At 44.9% G+C, this 20,732-nt stretch overlaps 1 protein-coding gene across 1 annotated transcript in view; it reads left to right on the top strand.

The window, feature by feature from the left end:
• The window catches only part of NDUFV1 (NADH:ubiquinone oxidoreductase core subunit V1), a 62,322-nt gene that overhangs the window by 955 nt on the left and 40,635 nt on the right, over positions 1–20,732 (top strand). Inside the window, exon 2 of the mRNA XM_078677935.1 lies at positions 18,321–18,430. Within this exon, the coding sequence (XP_078534061.1) occupies positions 18,338–18,430 (93 nt within the window). The 5' untranslated portion in view covers positions 18,321–18,337. The remainder of the gene's footprint in view (positions 1–18,320; positions 18,431–20,732) is intronic.

Here is a 20,732-nt window from a genome sequence, read left to right on the forward strand (position 1 = left end):
GAGGGTGTTGGAAGGTATGTCATTGTGATTTGTGTTTATATAGCGCTTACTAATCCATATGTGGTGATGAAGCGCTTTACTGTGCATTTACACTGGGCAGGGCGTTGCGTAGGGAACCCGTGTTAGTGTTCATTGTTGGTTACCTGGATTTATCTTGTGCTCTCATGAAAGCCCTCCCGTGCATCCACTTACATTTTTTTTTGTGTTATATTACGTTATTCTGAGTTTTTGTGACCATTAGTAGGAGGTGTGTGAGTTCATGCAGATGTTTGGTTGGGCTAAGATGTGAGTTTGAGGGCATTCAGGCTTATTACTTATAAATAAATGTCCTTTTTTAAATGAAGTGTGGATAATTTACAGAACGGAAATAATACAGACTGAGGAAAAGACATATGTGACAGTCGACTGTATTCAGAAGGAGGAGACTTGTAGGAATGGGAAGCCCGAGAGTGTTTTTTAAAAAAAAAGGGAGCTGACAATCAGAAGTTATGTCAAGTCTGTGTTTCATGCATATTTTTAGGAATGTAGAGTTGGCTTTGAGCCAGCATACAATCTAAGTATACAACATTGTAGAAAGAAACATTATTTGCATGTTTTCCTTTGCTATAAGTTAAAGTAAATCTTTATTCCATGATTACCTAAATTCATTTACAAAGAACAATCTATATTGCGACGTAAAAGTAGGAATCAAATATAAAACTAGGTAGTTAAAACTTATACGAAAGACATTTACAAAACCTTATTAAGACTATTTTAAACCATGATTTTTGAGGCCCAAACGAAACTGATGTGTTTGAAGAAAACAAGGAACACCCTGCTCACGAGGAACTAGGGTCCATGTTATGTCGAAACTGGCAGCCTATGTGTGTGCAACATGAAACAAAGATCAAGAATATAAAATCAATTGTAGGAAAATATTAAAGCACAACATTTTAAGTCCAAACAAGATTAGCAGCATTATGATGTACACGGTCATACAGTGCAATAGTACTTTTGATAGGCCCTTGAGCCAGACGAACAGTCTGTCTGCTGCTCGGCTACAGCGTGGCTAGTTGAATAGCCCAGGGACCAGATATTGTACAGGGGTGTGGAATTTAATAAAATATCTACTTGTCCATGGGGCAGGCTGCTTAATAAATCTACTTGCCCTGTAACAAAATCCACTTGTCCCCTTTGTGCCATGTAATGCGGCAACAAATTACGCAGCAATCTCATTATTTAAGAGTTCTGATATAGGCTCTCTGATTATGCCAGGGTTCATACCATAGTAGTGTTTGAATACTGGCAATTTCCTTATGCTGCTATGTTTCTGCAGGTCTACATACTGGGGCTGAAGGTAGTGGTAAGCAATGGTTCCAGGGTTGGAATGCCCTTTTTAGTCTGTGCAAACCTACTAACATGCATGTTTTAAGGGTTTTCAACAATTCTTCTCTAATCATTTCCCATACTGAGAACGGTTGGAAATTTACTACTGACAGTGGCAGACTTAAAACTTCTTCCAGGGTTGGGAAAAAAGTGGTTGGAGGAAAAGAACTTGAATACATTCAGATTTTCACATAAGCAAATCTACACCTGCATATTTGCTCATGTTAATATACAGTTCACAAATATTTTCTGGGAGTACTATTTCTTGGCCTACCTCTTTAAATTCTTGTGAATTCATGGAAACTGTACATATGCACTTAATGCAAGGATATATACCATGGATGCACTTTTGAGACTTGCTTTAATAATTGGGCCTCTAATTAGGCCTGGCGTTAACCATGACCTTTTGTTTTTTATTCTGTCTCTCTGTCTATCAGCTGGAGTCCCTGTAAGTGACAGTATTTTGCTCTTTTAGAAGGAGCATATTGGCACACAAAGTAGTTTTGTTCAGAGCCCAGAACTACTGTGGCAATGTGTGCTGAGGCCAACATTTTTATTGTTTTGCTTTTGCCAATGCTTGTTAGAATGGCGAGGACCCAGCAGCTCCCACACTGTTAAGGTTTTACAAAAACCATGCCTAAACAAGTCACGCCTTGACAAAACCGAAAGGCTGACTACCAATTTCAGACCCACTAGCTTTGCCAATGCTTGTTTATTTTTGTTTTACCATATTCATATTTAAACTGGTTACACTGATTTCCCAATCTGAATATTTCTGGGAAATACTAACATACATCAACATGTTACTAAATGATGCTGAAAAGATACGGTACCTAAAATCTTACAGTAGTTTAGCTAAATGTTTTCTTTTCTTGCATGCATTTTTTTGTGAACGTTTTATTTTGAAAGCAAAGAATCATCACTCTTGCTTTGAAGCTTCTGCAAATATTTGCATATAATCAGAGCGCATTCTGGGTGCATTATACAGAGCCTCACATTACTAAACTTTGAAAATGTGTGTACACTTTTATACTGGAACCACCATCAGAAGTGCAGGCTGAGCCTAAAACATTTACTTTTAGTGCTCACCCTAATTATAACGGCTTTGCGTTAATGAACCATTTATACAAGTTTGAACAGCATTAACAGACATATTACAAAAAACACACATTTTACCTTAATTGTAGAGTATGCCCTTCCCTGATCCACAATGTGGTACTGTGACTGGCAGCCAAAGGGTTTGTGCTGCAGGGGTTTGGGCCTACTTGTCCCAAGGACAAAATGCACATTAAAACTTGTTGCGCTTGACCCCAAACAATATGTCCCGGGTGTCGGGCTATAGAAATTCCACATCCCTGATTGTAAATAGCTGGATACATATATTGTGACTGAATATTAGCTAAAAAGATTTGTGCAGCGCGCCAGTGAAGCAATAACCTAGGAAAGTTGGAGAGCATAGGAGTAAATAATGAAAATGAGATACTTGTAGCAGTGCCTTATTATACAGGATGTTTGATGCTTTGCCTGCAGTGTTAAGCTAACAATGGGCCATGATTGCAGTTGTTTCTGTTTTACTCAGCATTGAAAAACTACACTTTGCACAGTTGTCATTTATGATTAAGCTGAAGAGAGAACTATTATTTTCTATTTCGAACATTCATTCTGATTGTCTAAACGGTGTGCGAAAGGGAAATGCGTTTGGTTTGTTGCATTTATTCTACTGGCATCTTAAAAGTATGAAATTAAAATGCAAATGTGGTAAGAGTAGTAAAGACCCGAAAACATTACAATTTTGTGTGTTATACTTTGCTGTATTTAAGAGCCATGTCTTGCAAAAGAGGACTGTTAGAAATGGGGTTCTCTAGTTGGCAATGGCTAGCGCCAGTGTCCAAATAGCGACCCTTCTTCCTAAGTCAGGGCAAGCAAGCTACCCCTTTTGACAACCCCTGCGGTAACGTAGCATGAGCAGTTAGGCCTATCTCAGAGGCAGTGTGTGAAGCGTTTATGATCACGTACAACAAGGCAGTAACGACACCACACAAGGAAACCACTCAGGTAGGTATAGAAAAATAATATCTTTAACTCAAAACCATAGGGACTCGAAGAGATAACAATGTATTCATCCAAGCGTAACACTGACGGAGTTCAGGGCCGGTGCCTACGCGACCCGGTGCGTACCAGGTACCTGTCGTTGAAAGGGGAGACAGCACGCAGCTTCTCGAAGAAGCGGAGACGGTGACAGACGGACTCCCAGTGACCCTGAGTCTTGGTAGCTGAGGTCTGCAGCGTGCACTCACAGTTATTCGGGCAATCTGGGACAGGCAGGCGTTCAGTGGCGGCTGCGGCGGCCCGGGCTGGTGGTGGCGATGACTCCCGTCGTGCAGCTCCGTGGTGGGCTCACAGCGGCAGCAGCTCTCTTTAGCTGCGGTGGCCCACAGGACAAATCCAAAGGATGCAAAGTGGACATTGATGAGGGCGCTCAGCAGCCACAGCTCTTTCTTGGCTGCCTATCCAGCGGGGCAAATTTTGATGATGCAAATTAGCAAAGGGTGGTGGGCACTCAGCGGTTACAACTCTCTCTTGGCTGCGCCGGCCCACGAGACAATTCACAATGGTGCACAGTAGCAAAAGGGTGTGGGCACTCAGCGGCTACAGCTCTCTCTTGGCTGCGGCGGCCCACGGGACAAATCACGACAGTGCACAGTAGCAAAGGGTGTGGGCACTCAGCGGCTACAGCTCTCTCTTGGCTGCTGTAGCCCACGGGACGAATCACGATGGTGCACAGTAGCAAAAGGGTGTGGGCACTCAGCGGCTGCAACTCTCTCTTGGCTGCGTCGGCCCACGGGACAAATCACGATGGTGCACCATAGCAAAGGGTGTGGACACTCAGCGGCTACAGCTCTCTCTTGGCTGCGGCGGCCCACGGGACAAATCACGATGGTGCACCATAGCAAAGGGTGTGGGCACACAGTGGCTACTGCTCTCTCTTGGCTGCGGGGGCCCATGCGGATTCAACAGGAGGTCCGAAAGTGCAGATTCCGGTGGCCCTCAGAAGCGGAAACTCACCCTACAGCTGCAGTGACCAAGACAGTTCCTGCAGAAGGTTGGAGGGTACAGATTTAGGCGGACTATCAGTGGCGGCAGCTCTCATATTAACTGCAGCGGCCCACCCGGATTTAGCAAAGAAAGGTTCAACTGGTCAGAGTCAGGCGGGCACCCAACGGCGGCAGTTCTCTCTTAGCTGCAGCGGCCCGCACAGGTACAGCAAAAGTTTTAAAGGTTTCAGTTCAGATTCGAGCGGACTCTCAGAAGCGGCAGCTCTCTTTTAGCTGCATCGGACCGCACAGGTTTAGCGAAAGTTCAGAAGATGCCAGTCTGGGGTCTTCAGAGTAGAACTAGAGGATCCAGATTACTCGACGGAGGCCTCACCTGCAAGCTCAACTCCTCGCACAGGAATTCCGACGGCTGACTGGGTGAAGTCTAATGTCCCTGAGACTTCGGCAGGAGGCTCTCGATCTAGGCCCTCGTGTAGTTTCTTCGGCAAGCTTGGTAAAAGTTGCAAAGTCTTTCCTCTGTTCACTTGAACAGAGTTTCGTCTTGACATCCAGAAGGAACACTTGGCCAAAGTTCCAGCGCAGCATTTTAGACCTACAAAGTCTTTGTTCTTTAAGGTTGCAAATCACGGTCTCCAGTCAGAACCAGTTCCGTGGGGTTGGGGAGCACTTGGTTTACGAGGCAAGATCCTGCCCTTTCAGCATGAGGGGGTCTCCTATCAGACACCCAGTTGGAGGTGGTCATCATTCACCTTGCCAGGCACAGCCCTGCTCTGATCAAAGAGTCACCGGTCCTCACTCTCGGGATACTGATCTCTCTCTCCAGCCAGGTCTGACCCAGCTTGCCCTGCTGCTCCAAAACCAGATGGCTTACTCACAACAGCCTTCAGTAAAGCTATAGGCAAGAAACTACCACGTTTTCAGGAAAGGCGTTTCACAACATATGATACCTAAACGGTCCTTACTAAAAAGTGGTCCTCCCTGGCCACCTTTTAGTATCAAACTCGAAGTTCCTATCGGGTTCCTAGGGCCGGATAGGGTGATAGAAAGTAATCCTCAACAAACAGGCTACACAGATGTAAGCATTAGAGTTATCCTTATTCACACAGTCATTTATGTACAGGGAGAATTTGCGCTGTGGCACTGATTAGCAGTGGCACGGAGCCCAGAACATCTACATCTAGCCAACATACAAGACGGGAAGAGCACAAGGGGAAGAGAAACCTACGCAAATGATGCCAGGTCTAACAAGGACTAAAGACTTTCTAATATGAACACTTTCTATAACACAATAATAATACAGTAGAGCTGGGCCTGAGTCCGTCAGGTATGAGATCGATTAGGACGTGTCCGACTCTGGCCCCCACTCTTCCATCAGATGTGAGACGGACATGACTGATTTAATCCTAGGCTAGCCTTTCTTTCTGTGACTGATGGTCTAGCAGTGTATGTTAACTTCCTGTCTAAGTGCTTACCATGGTTTATCAATATAGAAAAGTCCCAGTTTGTTTTGTGTATGCTGTCTGAAACAGTACCTTGACAGATTTTCTGCTGGATTAATCTTACATTTACAAAATTTGGTAGCATACTGGTATCTTGGTTTTAGATATTTTTTGGGCTGTATTCACAACTTTGACAACAATTGTGTTGGTAAGGATGTGTCTCATATTATGATTTGGTTTGGTCTTCTTTTTTTATTTTGTTTTCCCCCCTTCATATTCTCATTTTGATGAAATGATTTGTTAGTCAGGGTGTAAGGTAGCCCATCACAAGTCATTCCCAAAGGTCCATTCCAGAGAGCACTAAAGACTGAACTGCCATTTTCAGGTCATCAAGCGGTATGAAGGGTTTACAGTTATATTAGAATGTGCAGATGTTGTTTGCCACTCCTGGATACAGCTTGTATGTGTGCTCCTATGTGTAGCTTCGAATCTAGTGTGATGCCTAGTGATTTTGCAAATGGTTGGGGTGCAGTTTAGCGCGTTAAGATTTTGAGACCACAGATGAGGTAATTGGGGTCCGAGATGTGGGGAGAAGTGAATGAATTCTGTTTTATACGGATTTAGTTTTATGTGGTTATGTGCCAGCCAGACTTGGGTTCTCCTCTGGGGTTTCGTCTAGTCTCTGGTTATCCTCTTTAGAGGAGAGTTTGATGTAGAGTTAAGTATCATCAGCATACATGTAGTACAAGATTTTTGATTTTACCAGGATCTCAGTGAGTGGTTCCATGTATCGGATGTAGAGCGTTGGTGAGATTGTAGATCCTTGTGGAACACCCCTTTTAATGTCTGTTACATCAGATAGGGTGTTGTTGAATTCAACTCTTTATTGTCTGTTCTGCAAGAAGGAGGTGAACCTATTAAGGACGGCTCCTGATAGGTCCCTTCTTATTTCAAGAGTTTTTCCGAGGCTTTTGTGGCTGACCTTGTTGAACGCCCAAGATAAATCCAGAAGTATCAGGAGACCAGATTCATTCTGGTTTATTGGAGTCTGTATGTCATCTGGAATGTTCATCATGGCGACCTCCGTGTGTTCTCCCGGCCCAAGATTGGTGATTGTCTAATAGGTCAGTGTGTTCACGTAGTTGATAGTGAGTGCATTTTTCTATCAATTTCGCCAGGAGAAGCAGGCTAGAAAGGACTCGAAAAATCCTTCCGCTATTGCAAACCATATTTATTCCGGAGAAGCTATTTTTAGGGCCTACTTACCTATTCTGGGGAGCTGACAACAAGTGTTATGCTTGCTCGTAAATGTGCCATTAAATCTTGTCATCTTTTCACTTTTGTTCTGCTTTCAGAGACCGAGGTCAAAAGTCAGTTTGTCTTCCTAAATTTACTTTTCTTTCTGTGACTGAAGTTAGAGCATTTTGTTAAGTGAACTGTGTGACAATTGTGCTGTGTAAAGCATGTGAAATAAAAGGCTATAAGATTTCAGGCTTTTTTTTTTATTACACAACCCTGAAATAGCTAATAAGTGCATTGTTAAAACATTTAAAATATATTTCACTAGTTATAAGAAACATTTTTGTAATTCTATGGTGAAAAAAAGATTTTATAGGATCAAAATAAATCAGCAGAACACTTTACCTGATGTGCAAATTTTAAATATTTTTGCTGAAACCCAGTTTCCAAACGTTTATGTGCTATATAGTTTTATCAGTAAAACTGCATGTTAGTGAGAACGTTTTGTGGCATTTGAATGGAAAATGTGCTATCTGTAAATGAGCGTGCACTACCTCATCTTGATTTAGTAATATATTTAGGAAAAGTGAGTTTTTAAACATGAACTGGAAAATATTCCTGCCTAGATGTGGGCTTGATTCTTATTATACATAGAGTAAATGTTTAGTGTAGTAAATTAAGTATTTTTCTGTACAGCGGAAATAGTGAACTTGCATATTTGAAGGTGCTCTCTTCTATACTAATATAATAAAGAGAGAGCCCAAACCTTTGAGGCGGGTAAACTCCAGAACCACAGCGCCAATCACAACACCCAATACAGCATTGCAAACGACAGTATCAGCAGATGGACATAGGCTATACAGCAGCCCAAAATATGCATTAGAAGGGGAAAATAACGTTTTGTGCAAAGTAGTACGTTGTGGGCGTGTGCGTTGTGCTGTCGGCAAAAGACTGCATGATTATACCGCTTGCGAGAAGCGTTCTGTGTGGGACTAGCGTTCCAATACGAGTGGGCGTGTCCTTCAGCATTGTTGTGGGCGTTGGACGTTGACGCGATGTTGTGCGTCTAAGTGGCGTAGGCTGGAGCGGACAAACACTTTCAGGGATGGAGCGAACACAGACACGTCGACTGGAGCGGAAAAAACGTTTGCGGCTGCAGCGCACACAGTTCGCATATTGCCGTGGCGTCCGCTACAGCAGACCAACTCAGTCGCGGCTGGAGCGTGTTAAGGTACATATTCTACTGGAGCGTGTTAAGGTTTTAAAATAAAAACACGTTCGCGGCTAAAGCGTGTTATGGTTTTGAAATACAGTATTATTACCTACCCGAACCATTGAAGACATTCTGCTTTCATGCCCGTACAACGTCGGGACGGGCTGCTAGTATGTAATAATATTTAAGAAAAAGTGGTAGCTCCATAAGACAAAATATTTTCCTAGGATCACACAATTTGAGACCAGTTTATGGGTCATGTACATTACAGTTAAGGCGAAATGTTACTGCAGGTCTAGTAACATTTTTATGATTTTTCGAGCCCTGCTTGATACCGGTCCGGAGTTGTTCAAGTCTTTCCAGTCAGAGCCCGTTTTGTTTAGTAGGGGGGATACTTGGCCCAGCTTCAGGCAATCTGGGAGGGATTCTTGTTGGAGAGATGCGTTCACAGTTTTGGTCCAAAGGGAGGTGAAAGGTTGTTGGATCTCTTTCAGTAGGTGTGAGGGAATGGGATCTTCAAATGAGTGGTAGGTTAATTGATTGTATGGCTTTCTGGATTTCCCTCTCACACTTAGACTTGGAACTCTTCCAATTTGACTTTCCCCGTCCTGCGCCACACACACCACTCTCGGCAATATAGGGTGTTTCTTCTGTTTATTGTCTGCACGCCATGCGCGCTTTCACTTTTATTTGTTAGTCACAATTGCAGCAATTTGACTTTTGCTGCCCCTCGTCATTCCCTGTCAGTGTAAGGTGACCCCCAATAACCCTACAGTTAAGGGTTGTGTGGCTGCAGGTCGGGGCTGTGCTGAGAGTGGCCCATGTAGGGGTAGACACAGGCCACTGCTATGAACTGGCGTCGGCCGTATGACACCGTTCCAGCGTAGGACCTGTTGTTGCTGGGGGTGGTGCCAGTATGCCTGTAGATAGTTTCTGTCGGACTTTCCTTTGTACCTCACAGTTTAAGGTGGATCTGCTGCTGCTAAAGTTGAGCCTCTGCTTCTTGACTTCGCCCAGACACCAGAAGAGAGTGCCAGCCAGCCGAGAGTGCTGTGGAGCTAACAAGAGGGGTGTGCAGGACTCTCTGCGGAAAGGGTGCCGAGCTGTTCCCCTGACACACTACCCAGTGGGGTCCGGATTCACTTCTGGGGACGGGTGGCTCCCACTATTGCCCTTTGCGAAGCACTGGTTCCCAGGGAGGAAAGCCACATATGCCCACCCTTAACAGGACTCTTGACATTCCTTCCTCCATTGGTGTGGGGTGCGGTGCCCATGCTACCTGCAAGTGACTGTGTTACTTGTGGTCATTGCTCTCACAGCATGCTGTCATACATCCTGAGTGCTGCTGCCTGCAGCGTCCTGGCAATTCCTGTGCAGACACGCACCTCCAGGAAGGGCTGTGTCAGCCTGACTCAGGCATGGCGGAGTAAGTAGGTGACACCCTCCTCCTGACACGCTCAGTCGGGATGGCCCATTGAGCGCAATACACTCGCTGCCCGTGCAAGTGTGCACAGTGTATCACACTCGATGTATGTTACACCTAAAGTGTATTGTGAAACAGTTTTTGCTCGTGAATTTGTGAATTGACTTGCACTGTACGTTAGTGGAGCTAGAATAATTTTCAGAGTGGGTGTGCCGCCGTTAGTGTAACATCACTGAAGACCTAGTGGTTTTGAACAATCCAAGCGACACACAAAGGACAAGTATAGCAAATATGCCCATCCAGCAGGCGAGCGTTAAGGGTGTCGCATGTAGCTAATGGCGCATTTTGGATCAAGTGGTCTCAAATGTATTACCGAAGCATGGTGTGGTAGCAAACTGCCATTTACCGACAGCACATTTCCCACTGAAATGGGTACACATTTGACACTGACATGCAGTTTTACTGATAAAACTATGCAGCATAGTGGGAATCAAGTTTTAGCATATATTCACCAAGTAAAGTGTATTGAACTGATTTGATCCTATTAAAATCTTTGTTTCCAAAGCACTTGAGAATTACAGAAGAACAATTTGCTTAATTTGAGCTTTTATAACTGGTAGTTTTTCAAATATTTGTATCGTTTGTTGGAAATAAAATAAATTCTCTTACATTTTACAGCCTTTTCTTTCGCACTCTCCCTGTTCCCCAGTACAATTCTTATACTTCATTTAACCGTATCCTCTCACTGTGCAGTCCGGGAAAGAAAAGGACTGTGAACACAAGTCTCCATGTTACAAGAATGAGCAGCAAATTGTCAGAAGACGGTCTGACAATTGACCTGTCTTTGAACACTCAGCAAAAGTGACAAGATACAAAACAAGCACTGAAAATGCAATAGTTCTCGCCTTTCTTTAAGTTAAAGCCATTTGCTTTGCTATACAATACCATTAGCAAAGCAAATGGCTTTAACTTAATCAAAGGCGGGACCTATTGCATTTTCAATGCTTGTTTGTTTTAGTCAAGCAGCTTTCTGAACTGTCTCGGTCATATTGCTGTTGTAGAATTGGGTTCGGTCATGAACCATTGTTTGGTCAGACTGGGGTGCCAAAGCGCATTGGCCCATATCCCCCAGTTCTTATCTGTTTACGTTGCTTACATTCCCCATCCATGTTTTTTTCCCTTCTCTTTTTCACCTTTAATTATGGTTTCTTGTGTGAATATTTGGAAGAGAATTTGACGGTGGTCTAACCAGTCTACCGGGTGACGTCTAGCGTATTTACTGAACTTGGGTTAGTAATTATGAGGTCGAGGGTGGCACATTTTGTGTGTTCTCTTGCAAGTTTGAGTCATGTTGAGGTCCTGATGCAGGTAACTGAGTGCAGTCGCTGTAGGGTCATTGGCATTGTTCCAATGCAGGTTGAAATCTCATAATGATAATAGTATAGTAATAGAGAGTGTAGAAGCATTGATTGTGGTCCTCTCTATAAGTTGTTCCAGGAAGATATTGTTGTCGCCCAGTGGATGGTATTAGAGGAGTGTTTTTGCTATCATTTCTTTTCGAATTTGAATTCAGCTCCCTAGAATTCCAATGATGATGGCTTTTCTAGCTGCTTAGGGAGCGTCTGTAGATTACAGCAGGCCCTCCACCCTACTTCACTGTCTAGGGAAGACAAAGTGTGGCAAAATCCGGGGGAATGAGAAGGTCTATTATTAGAGCTGCTGTAGCGTTGAGCCATGTTTCGTTGGGATGAGAATGTCTAGCTCATGATCTAGGATCACATCCACTATATAAGTTGCATGTTTTCAGCTGATATGCAGTTGTGAGCATGCATTTCAGGTTTGTTATTGTTTGTGGGTTACTGTGGTGGATATTGTGTTTGTAATCACAGTTGTGCACACTTACGCACAATACATATCCTATGGAAGGAAAAAGGCATGTGGAAGAGCAATACAATACAGTGATTGTTGTGGTTACTCTATTGGAAATCGGAAGGTTCGGGCCAAGGTCTGAAGTGCCATGGCCAAGTTCTCAGGAGCTTCCCGGATTGCTTGGGCACAAGGGGTCTCTGTAGTTGGAGCGCTACAAAGACAAGGGAATAACTTTAAAAGCAAAGGGGGATTTGCAGGCAGGTCCAAAAGCTCTCAAGGAAGAGTAGGGGTTGCAAGGGCTCTGGAGATGCAGGGGCACAGCTGGATTGAAGATGCCCCAGACGGGCAGGCTGGGCGCAGTGAAGATGTGCAGCTGGGCAATGGCACGCAAAGAAGCACCTCGCGGTCAGGAGCTGGCACCTTGGAGAGACAATTCTGCAGCTGTTGGGCCAATGCTAAGGTGGGTCGCCTGAGTTCTGAAGTCTCTTGTCCGGTGCTGGCTGAAAAGTTGGAGTCTGCCTGGACTGTCGTTTGTAGGTTTTTGCAGCAAGGGGTCCTTTGGAGATTTGCAAAGTGGTGGTGACACTATTTTGAAGGTTTTATATAGTGTAAACAAGACCCTTACAGGTTTCAGAGCGCTTAACAGGGTAAATATCGAACAGAACAAAGGCTTATGCTAAACATATAGTTCCATACAAATCAAGCATAGTAAAGTCACAATATCGAAGATACATAGGTAAGTAGTAAATAATATATAGTTCCATATAGATCAAGAATAGCATTGTATAGACAGTAACCCCGGCTCAAGTCAACTTAGACCAGAAAAGAGATTCCACTTCTTTTTTAGGTCTCGCCTGGAATTAGCATCCGAAGGATGCGTCCAGGCTGGAGACTTATAGTTGCCTGTCTCGGGGGAAGGAAGGACAAGAGGGTGTTACGAGCTTGAAAGCCGGATTTGTGTGCGCGAACGCGCACGTTCCGTCCCGCGCTGCGCCGTGCACTTCCCTCCCATACTCCCAGCAAGTCAGCCTAACGCGCATGCATGCACACAGACACACACACGGGCGCACACGCACTTACACTTACTTACACATACACACACACACACACACACACACACACACCCACACACCAGCGCACCTACACACACGCACGCACACATACAAAGACCCCCCTCCCCCCGCCGCCATCGCACACATACATACACAGACACACACACCAGCACCGGACCCCACTCACCGGCTATGCAGGATTTCTCTTCTCTGGGGCGGCGGTAGCGGGGCTCTCCCGATCCCTGGGAGCCCCGCCCGACAGCGCCTCTGTTCACTTGGGGCGGCGGTAGCGGGGCTCTCCCGATCCCTGGGAGCCCCGCCCGACAGCGCCTCTGTTCACCCGGTCCCCCATCTCGGGACCGGGACTCAAGGTCGGGACCGGGACTCAAGGTGGGGCGGCCCCGGGGCTCTCCCTAGCTCACGGGAGCCCCGGGCCGCGGGAGGACTCTGCCTCTTTGCTCCATCCCGGCGGGCAGCCAATCCTAGCCCAGCAGCAGGCGGGACTTCCTTCTCTCTTCTGGCCCGGCCCACGTCTTCTCTCCCGTAGCCTGGCTTCCTGCCTCAGGGGTCTGCCAATGGCAACGCGGCCCGAGCAGGGAGGCGGGCACAGCGTTTCCTCGGGAATCCCGGGCCCGTCGGCGGTGATAATTTATTTGGGGACATTACAAATATTATTAAATAAGTTTTGCGCACGGTCAATCAGTTGCCTGCCCACAGCTGAACTGTAGTTTTCAAGGACTAGGCGCTGCGTGACAAAGCATTTTTGAGCCGGTCAGGTGAGTGACTCTCTCTGGTGGCGGGCCGTCCGATTCAAAATAAACATTAATTTCAGAACTACTGCGTCACTTAGATCAGCAGAGCCTTGTGTAGCTCGCTGTAACAGCCTGCTAGTGGTGTGATCTGAGGGCCGAACAGGTAACGTTACGCCGCCCAGGGTATAATCATTTATTTTTATGGCGAGTCAGTCGAGTACTATTCCTTTTTTTATTTAAATAATTATAGCGCTCTGGCTCCCGGCTAGAACCTGTATGCCAGCCTCAGGCTTGCCAATCAATGATGTCTGGTGCCCATCTGCGGCGTTCGTTTATCAGCTGTGTTGACTGACACTGTTAATTTGAATATATGCAGCTCATCTGTGCTTCGGGGCAGGTAGTTGTGTGCCGGCCGGGGTTGCCGAATTAGGATATTTATGGGTTAAAGGTAGTTTTTCAAAATAATACACTACAGTACACTGGCTGTTGGCTGTGACTGACTGTGTGTGTGCCTGTCAGCCTGAGGCCTGCTCAGTGCCTGACTGACTGCGGCGGCGTCCACGCGTCAGCTGACTTTTATTAACACTTCATTTTAGTGCCCTTCCATTTCTGTGGCTTTGCAGCAGTTTGATCAGCTTAGAGTTTCTCCTTGCTGAAATGGGGAGAATTTGTGAGATTTATGTTTCCTTCCACTTTCTTGCTTGATTTTCCTCGGGACAAAGTGTCACTCATAGTCGTTGAAATGTCACTCATAATTACACTGAAATTATAAAAATGTCACTCGTACAAATCTGAAACCTTGGCAGCTATGGGCTTTCACTGCAGGCAGGCCTGGGGGCCAACTTGAATTACCAAGGCTCAAGCCTCACGCAGCCTTCAGCCAGCTGTAGGCCACAGACATCGCGGCCTGGAGGCCAACTTGAATTGCCACGACCCGCGGTGGCTACAGCCTGCCTTCAGCCATCTGTACACCAGAGTCTCCCTGCAAATATACAACACGAAACTCCAGAAATAGTTTAAGACCATACTTACGAGCGCGGAACCAATCTACTGCTTCTGAAGGTGTACAGTGGACTCTTCAGCAGGCATTTGATGGCAAGATCATTTTTTCTTAAGTTGATATGGTGACGTGCATAGTAAGATGTGCAAACCTATTACTTTGCAAAGGAAAGGTTGTTGTTTTCCCAGAATAGAAATCCCAAATACGGTGACTGTTTCATAAATTAATGTAAAGCGAGATCTGTATTACATTTTATTACCTCTTCTGCTTTTACATTCACAATCCTGAAGCACTATGGCATTGAAAATCGTAACCTGCATTAGAGTTGTTTGCCAATATAACTTGAAAGGTAATTCTTGCTAAATGCATGCACAAGAAACTATTTAAAACAAACAGTGCACATTATATTTTATTCCCCAGCATCAGTCCACAGACCTGCAGGTACCAAAACTAACTTTCTGTCGAGTGCTGCTCTCTTTGATACTCTCTCTGTGATTGACGGTCATGCTGACAGCTCTTACCCCCGCAGCGAAGGGGCTAAGCTATTAGCATTGTAAATGTTTAAAAACAAAAACATAAATAAAAGGCATTGCCATTTACAATGCCAATAGCTCTAACTTTAATAATGCGAGACATATTGCATTGCAAATGCTTGTTGAAGGATGCAGTAGAGGGATTAAGTCTAGTTTCTGGGGGCAAGCATTTTCAGATACTGGGCGCCATCTCCGAGAAGGCTCGGTTGTATGTTTTCTTCTTGTTGCATCTTTGTGGTTTCAATGGTCTGGGGATGCCACCTAAATACTACATTCAGATATATTTACATGGGAGTAATAGGTAGTGCAAATGCACCCCATACCTAGGGTGTCGGCCCTCCGTTATGCCCACCTCTTGTGGGAGGAAGACATAACCCTAGCCCTTATTGGAGCAGTCCCATCATCTTCAAGATGTTGGATGCTGCAATATGTGCTTAACCTCACCTCCAACACCTGAGAGGTGGAGTTGGCAGAGGGGGGCACACCTTATATTCTACCTAAGTTTTCCCCCCAAAAGAGAGTGTGGACAGGAGTGGGGGGCTAACTCTATATAGGGAGGCTGGGGTTCGCGTTTCAATGCAGCAAGGCCTTTAGAGCTTCCCACCACAGATGGCTCTTTCTAACCTGGGGAACGTGTGCACACCTCCGGCCAGGACAGGCTTGGTTCTGGACCTCTGAGCGTGCTAGTGCTCACTCCATGAGGTCAGAACACTGTCTGGTGGTGACAGGCTGGCTTAGACCAGTTGGTGACCTCACTAAGGATTGTTCGGTTACAGGTGACCCCTCAAGTGGTCCTCTGTGTGCAGTTATTAATACATCTGACTCTGGAATCAGCACAGGCTTATTAAGATGAGATGTTTGGTACCAGACATCACATAGTACAGTGAAGCCATCACAGAGCTGAGAAACTCATAGTGACGAGTGTCCAGCCATGTACCCTTCATGGCTTCCTTGTTCACTTTCAATATCCAAGAATTGACATGGATATTTGAGAGGCACATCTGCTCAGACAGATGTGTCCTCACAGGGTATATGGTGCACCCTGCCATAGGGCTATAAGGCCTGTCAGAGGGGTGTCTTACCTATATCCCATGTAATATTGTGAGCATAGCACACAGGGATGTGTTCGATGCCGACTATTCGGTTCTATCTGTTCAAAGGCACGCAGTCTGCGAAGGGAAGGTACATGGCCTTGGTGAGGGGACCCCTGGGTGGCACAATTTGTGCTGCTACACTTGGGGTCCCACTTCAATGCCAATTCCCCTGGGTACCACGGGTCCCGTTTACTAGGGACTTACAAGGGGTATTGAAGTTGTGCCTAATAAGAAACAAAAGGTGCAGTTTAGGGGAAGAGCGTCTGGCACAGAGGACCTATTTGGCAGGGACCCTGTGCACTTCCAATCGAAATATATAATTTTTCAGGCAAATAGTGGGGCTAACCATATTCAAAAGAGACACTTTCCTACAGTGTGCGCATTTTCTAGGGTGTGAAGGAGAGTCATGACTTTCATCTTGACCCATATCATGTCCTCTCTAAGCAGTTGCAGGTTCTCATTGATTTGGGTTACGGGGAGTTTATGGGATGTGCACGGACAGATACCATAATCATTCTGTGTGGATGTTTGCAACGTTTTGTGACCATAAGCTAATAATATTTCCATAAACTGCTCTGTCAGTGGGATATTCTTAGGGGCTATTGCACTCCATGTAGAGGAGTAGTTGCGGTTTGTAGGGTCTAGTTGAAGATTCTGAGGAGTTATGTGGCCTGTGGAGCTGCAATTGCCGATGAGAGTAGTATTTTGGGCGGTAAAAGTGGGTTTAAGATACGGATTAGGGCTCTGGGTAAGAGATGAGCTTCTATAGGGGTTTGCTGGTGTGGTTGCTTGCCTTTTCAGGTTTGGATGGAGATTCTAAGGGACTAGTAGGCTGCAGAACTGTTGTTGCTGATGGGTGTAATTTTGGGCGGTGCCATTAGGAATTAGGATCATGGTTAGGTGTTGGGTTGCTTATGGTCTGAGAGTTTCAGGGTTGCTTCTTAGTATATTGTGTTTTGCTCCGTTTTTTGATAGGTCTACAGGGTAGTTGATTCTAAGTGAGTTAATTCCTGTAGGGAATAAGGTGAGAACATTTGCATTGTTGTGGCCATACATCATACTTGATCAATGATTGATTCAGCTCTGGTGGGAGAAAGGTCATAGCTTGCAGTTCCTGATCGTTGGACAGCAACGAAGTAGTTACCACTACTCTGCTTCCAATATTGTGGTTCATGTTGTTTTGTCGTATTTAAGGGGTTATCTTATTGGCCTCTTAACCCCATAAGTGCTGCCGTCGGACGTTGCGAGCACTATCTACGTAGTGCTGCACACGTCCAACGGCCGACGCAGCCCCGCCCGCTTTGCGGAAGTTCCGCACTATCGCAAGCAAACTGGTTAATATTGCATTTGTGTTTTCAGCTCTTGTAACAGGATATGGGTTTCCATCTTTGGTCCCCTGCATGTGCTATATTGGTTGCTTTCTGTGTCTCCCCAGTTTTGAAGTGGGGAGGTTTAACCCCTTCCATGCTGATGACGCCCCCCAGCCGTCATGCACTACGGGGCTCGTGTGCTGATGACAGCTGGGGGCCGTCATAAACCCGCCCACTCGCGATTCTGCCACACAGGCGCAGAATCGCGGCCGCATGGAAAGGGTTAATCTAATTTCCTGTTGTATTGTTTTCCCTTTATATCCCTAGTTTATAGTGGGGGTTTTCTTCTTTCTTTTCGCCTCTCTCAGCATTTAAGTTCCCTGCTCTGCTGTCAATATTGGGACTGTCTTGGCAGTTCCTGCTTTAGCGTCTGAATCTAGCTACTGTCAGTATTTGATGTACTTTCGCTCCTCACCCATAGCAGTGGGTTTTCTTTCTGGTTTGGAGTTCCTGGCTCAGCTCTACAGATAATGTTTGAAGTTTCTCCACTAGTTGGTTTTCGTTTTTTATGGTTTGCTCCTTTGGTGATCTCATCTCTGTTGTACATTCACTATTCATGTCCCCTTCTTTACTTCCTCTGCCAGTATTCAGTGTTCATGTCCCCTACTTCACTTCCTCTGCCAGTACTCAGTACTCAGCTCCCCTTGTTTACTTTCACTGCCAGTTCTCACTATTCATGTTGTCTTCTTGACTTCCTCTGCCAGTAATGTTAGCTCTCTTCTCTGTCCTTTGTGTCAATGCTTCTCTGATTACTCTTTAATAGGACCTTTCGCTTACCTTTAGTATCTTGAGGGTTTTCTTCTGTGCTCCTCAGTAAGTAGTGTCCTGTGCTTGCCTTAGCTTGAATTCCCTCATTTGCACCACTGACCCATGGTTCCTTTTCTGTTCTAAGATGTGTTTTGTCTCTTCCTGCAGATCTTTGCCTCCTCAGGATGTTTGCACTGAGACAGGCCCTCCGAGGGCCCATCCCGACACAGAGTGCTGTCCTCTCTCAAGTGCGCTTCACTTCTTCCACCCCAGAGCAGGTGAGTGTAAACCCCATGTGGGCCTGCATCTTCTTATTGCCTAACCTTGAATGTGATTTTTTTGCATTACTGCAGCAGGGAGCTAACTTTTGTCAGATGCTTTACTTAACTGCATATATTCACCCAGGGAGGCTGGGATCTGTTAGCCAGGGATTTCCTGGCTCCTCTCTGAGTAATTATCTCCAACTCTGGCTTGGTGCATCTTCCAAAGGGTGGTCTTCCTTCAGAGCTCACTGGAATCGGATTGCACGTCTGGTGACCAGGAGCCATGCCGGCATTGTCTCCTGGATAAAGTGTAACTGCCCCAAGATTAATGTGCTGAAAATTAGTGCGCACATTCACTGTGAGCGCATCCCTGTATGTGGGCACACCATAGGTTCTTAAACAAAGACTCCTTTATAAGTTTAATATGTAATGTTCATTTTATTCATCACAGTAAGTATCTTGGTTAGATATTTGTATTCATATCCAATTTCTCTTTGTTTTTCCAAGAAAACATTATATTTTTCTTTCAAATGCGCTTTCAATTTGACACGCTCCAATGCATTTCGGGCATCTTGGCCCTTTATCCAGGAGCACTATAAGCAAAAATAAACAAGACATCCCATATAACTAATGCATTCAAAGTTCATGGAGCAGGTATATACATGCACAGATTCAAGTGGTGTGTTTCATACAGATGGCGATTGTTAAAAAACGGTTAGTGGTGTAAAAACCGTAGGCGCAAAAAAAGTGGAGCCGGCGTGATTTGTGCGAGTCGGTTTCGTGAAAGAGTTCTAAATGGAAGTACTTGCAGGAGCTCAATCGCGGCAAGCTGTTGTCTTAAGGTATAAATGATAGCAGTATGGGTCAGAGCAACATCGTTTGCTCGATATCACATTCAAAGATCAGGTTTACAGGATAGTTACGCTCTCATTGTGATCACACTTACTTGAGCGACGGTGCGTGGTTCGTTCCTGTATAATTACGGGAGTTGTCAGCGGTATCTGTAAGGCTCTATGGAGGCTCACGGTGTTTGTTCGGCGTTCCCGGAAGTGTGAACAGTCATCACGTGATGTGTGTTATGTGAGCCATCTATACTACGGGCATAAAAACGGACTAATGCGACAGGGCGCCATCATGTGTGTGGATATGTGATGAGGTGTGTATGTGGTGTAACTCGGAATTATAACGTGAAGTCACTATGCATGTATATTATCACACAAAAATTTGAGTCAATACATAAACAGTAAGCAGCAAGGATACAATGAGTCAGTATACCAGACATCTGATTAAATAAAGCAGCTACATTCGATCCGATCATTGAGCCCGTAACGCTTCATTGCTTGGAGTTTATATATCCAAGCTATTTCTCTTTGTAGTAGAGTCCTGTTATTATCTCTTCCCTCATGTTTCTCAATTATTTCTAAGACCAGGTATTTAAGTTGTGCAATGTTATGTTTTTCTTCCTGGAAATGTACTGCGATGTTGGATTTCATATTTTTGGTACGTATATTAGATTTATGCTCATTGAGCCTTGTTTTTATTTTCCTTTCCGTCTTCCCGACGTAAATTTTCCCGCAGGGATATTTGAGCAGATATATTAAGTTTGAAGAGTCACATGTAGCATTCACGTGAAGTTTGATTGTCTGACCTTTCATGGGATGTGAGATGGAATTGCCTCTAATGACATTATTGCAACTGTTGCAATTCATGCATGGGACTGTTCCTTTTGAGTTTTTCTGGGTCGGCGTTTCTTTAGATAGGATTTCCTTGATGTTATTGTTACGTGTATACGCAAAGATCGGAGGTTGGCTTAATATATTGTTAAATTCAATTTCAGATGAGAGGATTACCCAATGGCGCAGAATGATTTTCCTGTAATTGGAGCTGGCTGTTGAAAATTTTGATACAACGACCATTCTTGTGTCTTTTGGTTTCATTGATCTTGTCAATGCTTGTTCTCTAGTTATTGTTGACACTCTTTTTTCCGCTTTTTGTATAACCTCCTCGGGGTATCCTCTTTCAGCAAATCTGCTGCCCATTTCTTTGATATGTTTATCACTCAATTCTGTGTTCGAAGTAAACCGTTTGGCCCTTAACATCTGGGAGTATGGAAGATGATTTTTTTAAGGCACCTTGGTGAAAACTAGTAAAGTGCAATGTGTTGTTACGGTCAGTTTTTTCTCGGAAGATATCTGTTTCAAATCCTGTTGGTGTTTTTGAGATAGAGACGTCCAGGAATGTGATTGTGTTCTCATTTATTGATCATGTTAATTTAATTCTGTCATCTTTGGTATTGAGTTCCATTAGTGTTAATCAG

Source organism: Lissotriton helveticus, chromosome 1_1, assembly GCF_964261635.1.
Source record: "Lissotriton helveticus chromosome 1_1, aLisHel1.1, whole genome shotgun sequence".
NCBI classification, from domain to species: Eukaryota; Metazoa; Chordata; class Amphibia; order Caudata; family Salamandridae; genus Lissotriton; species Lissotriton helveticus.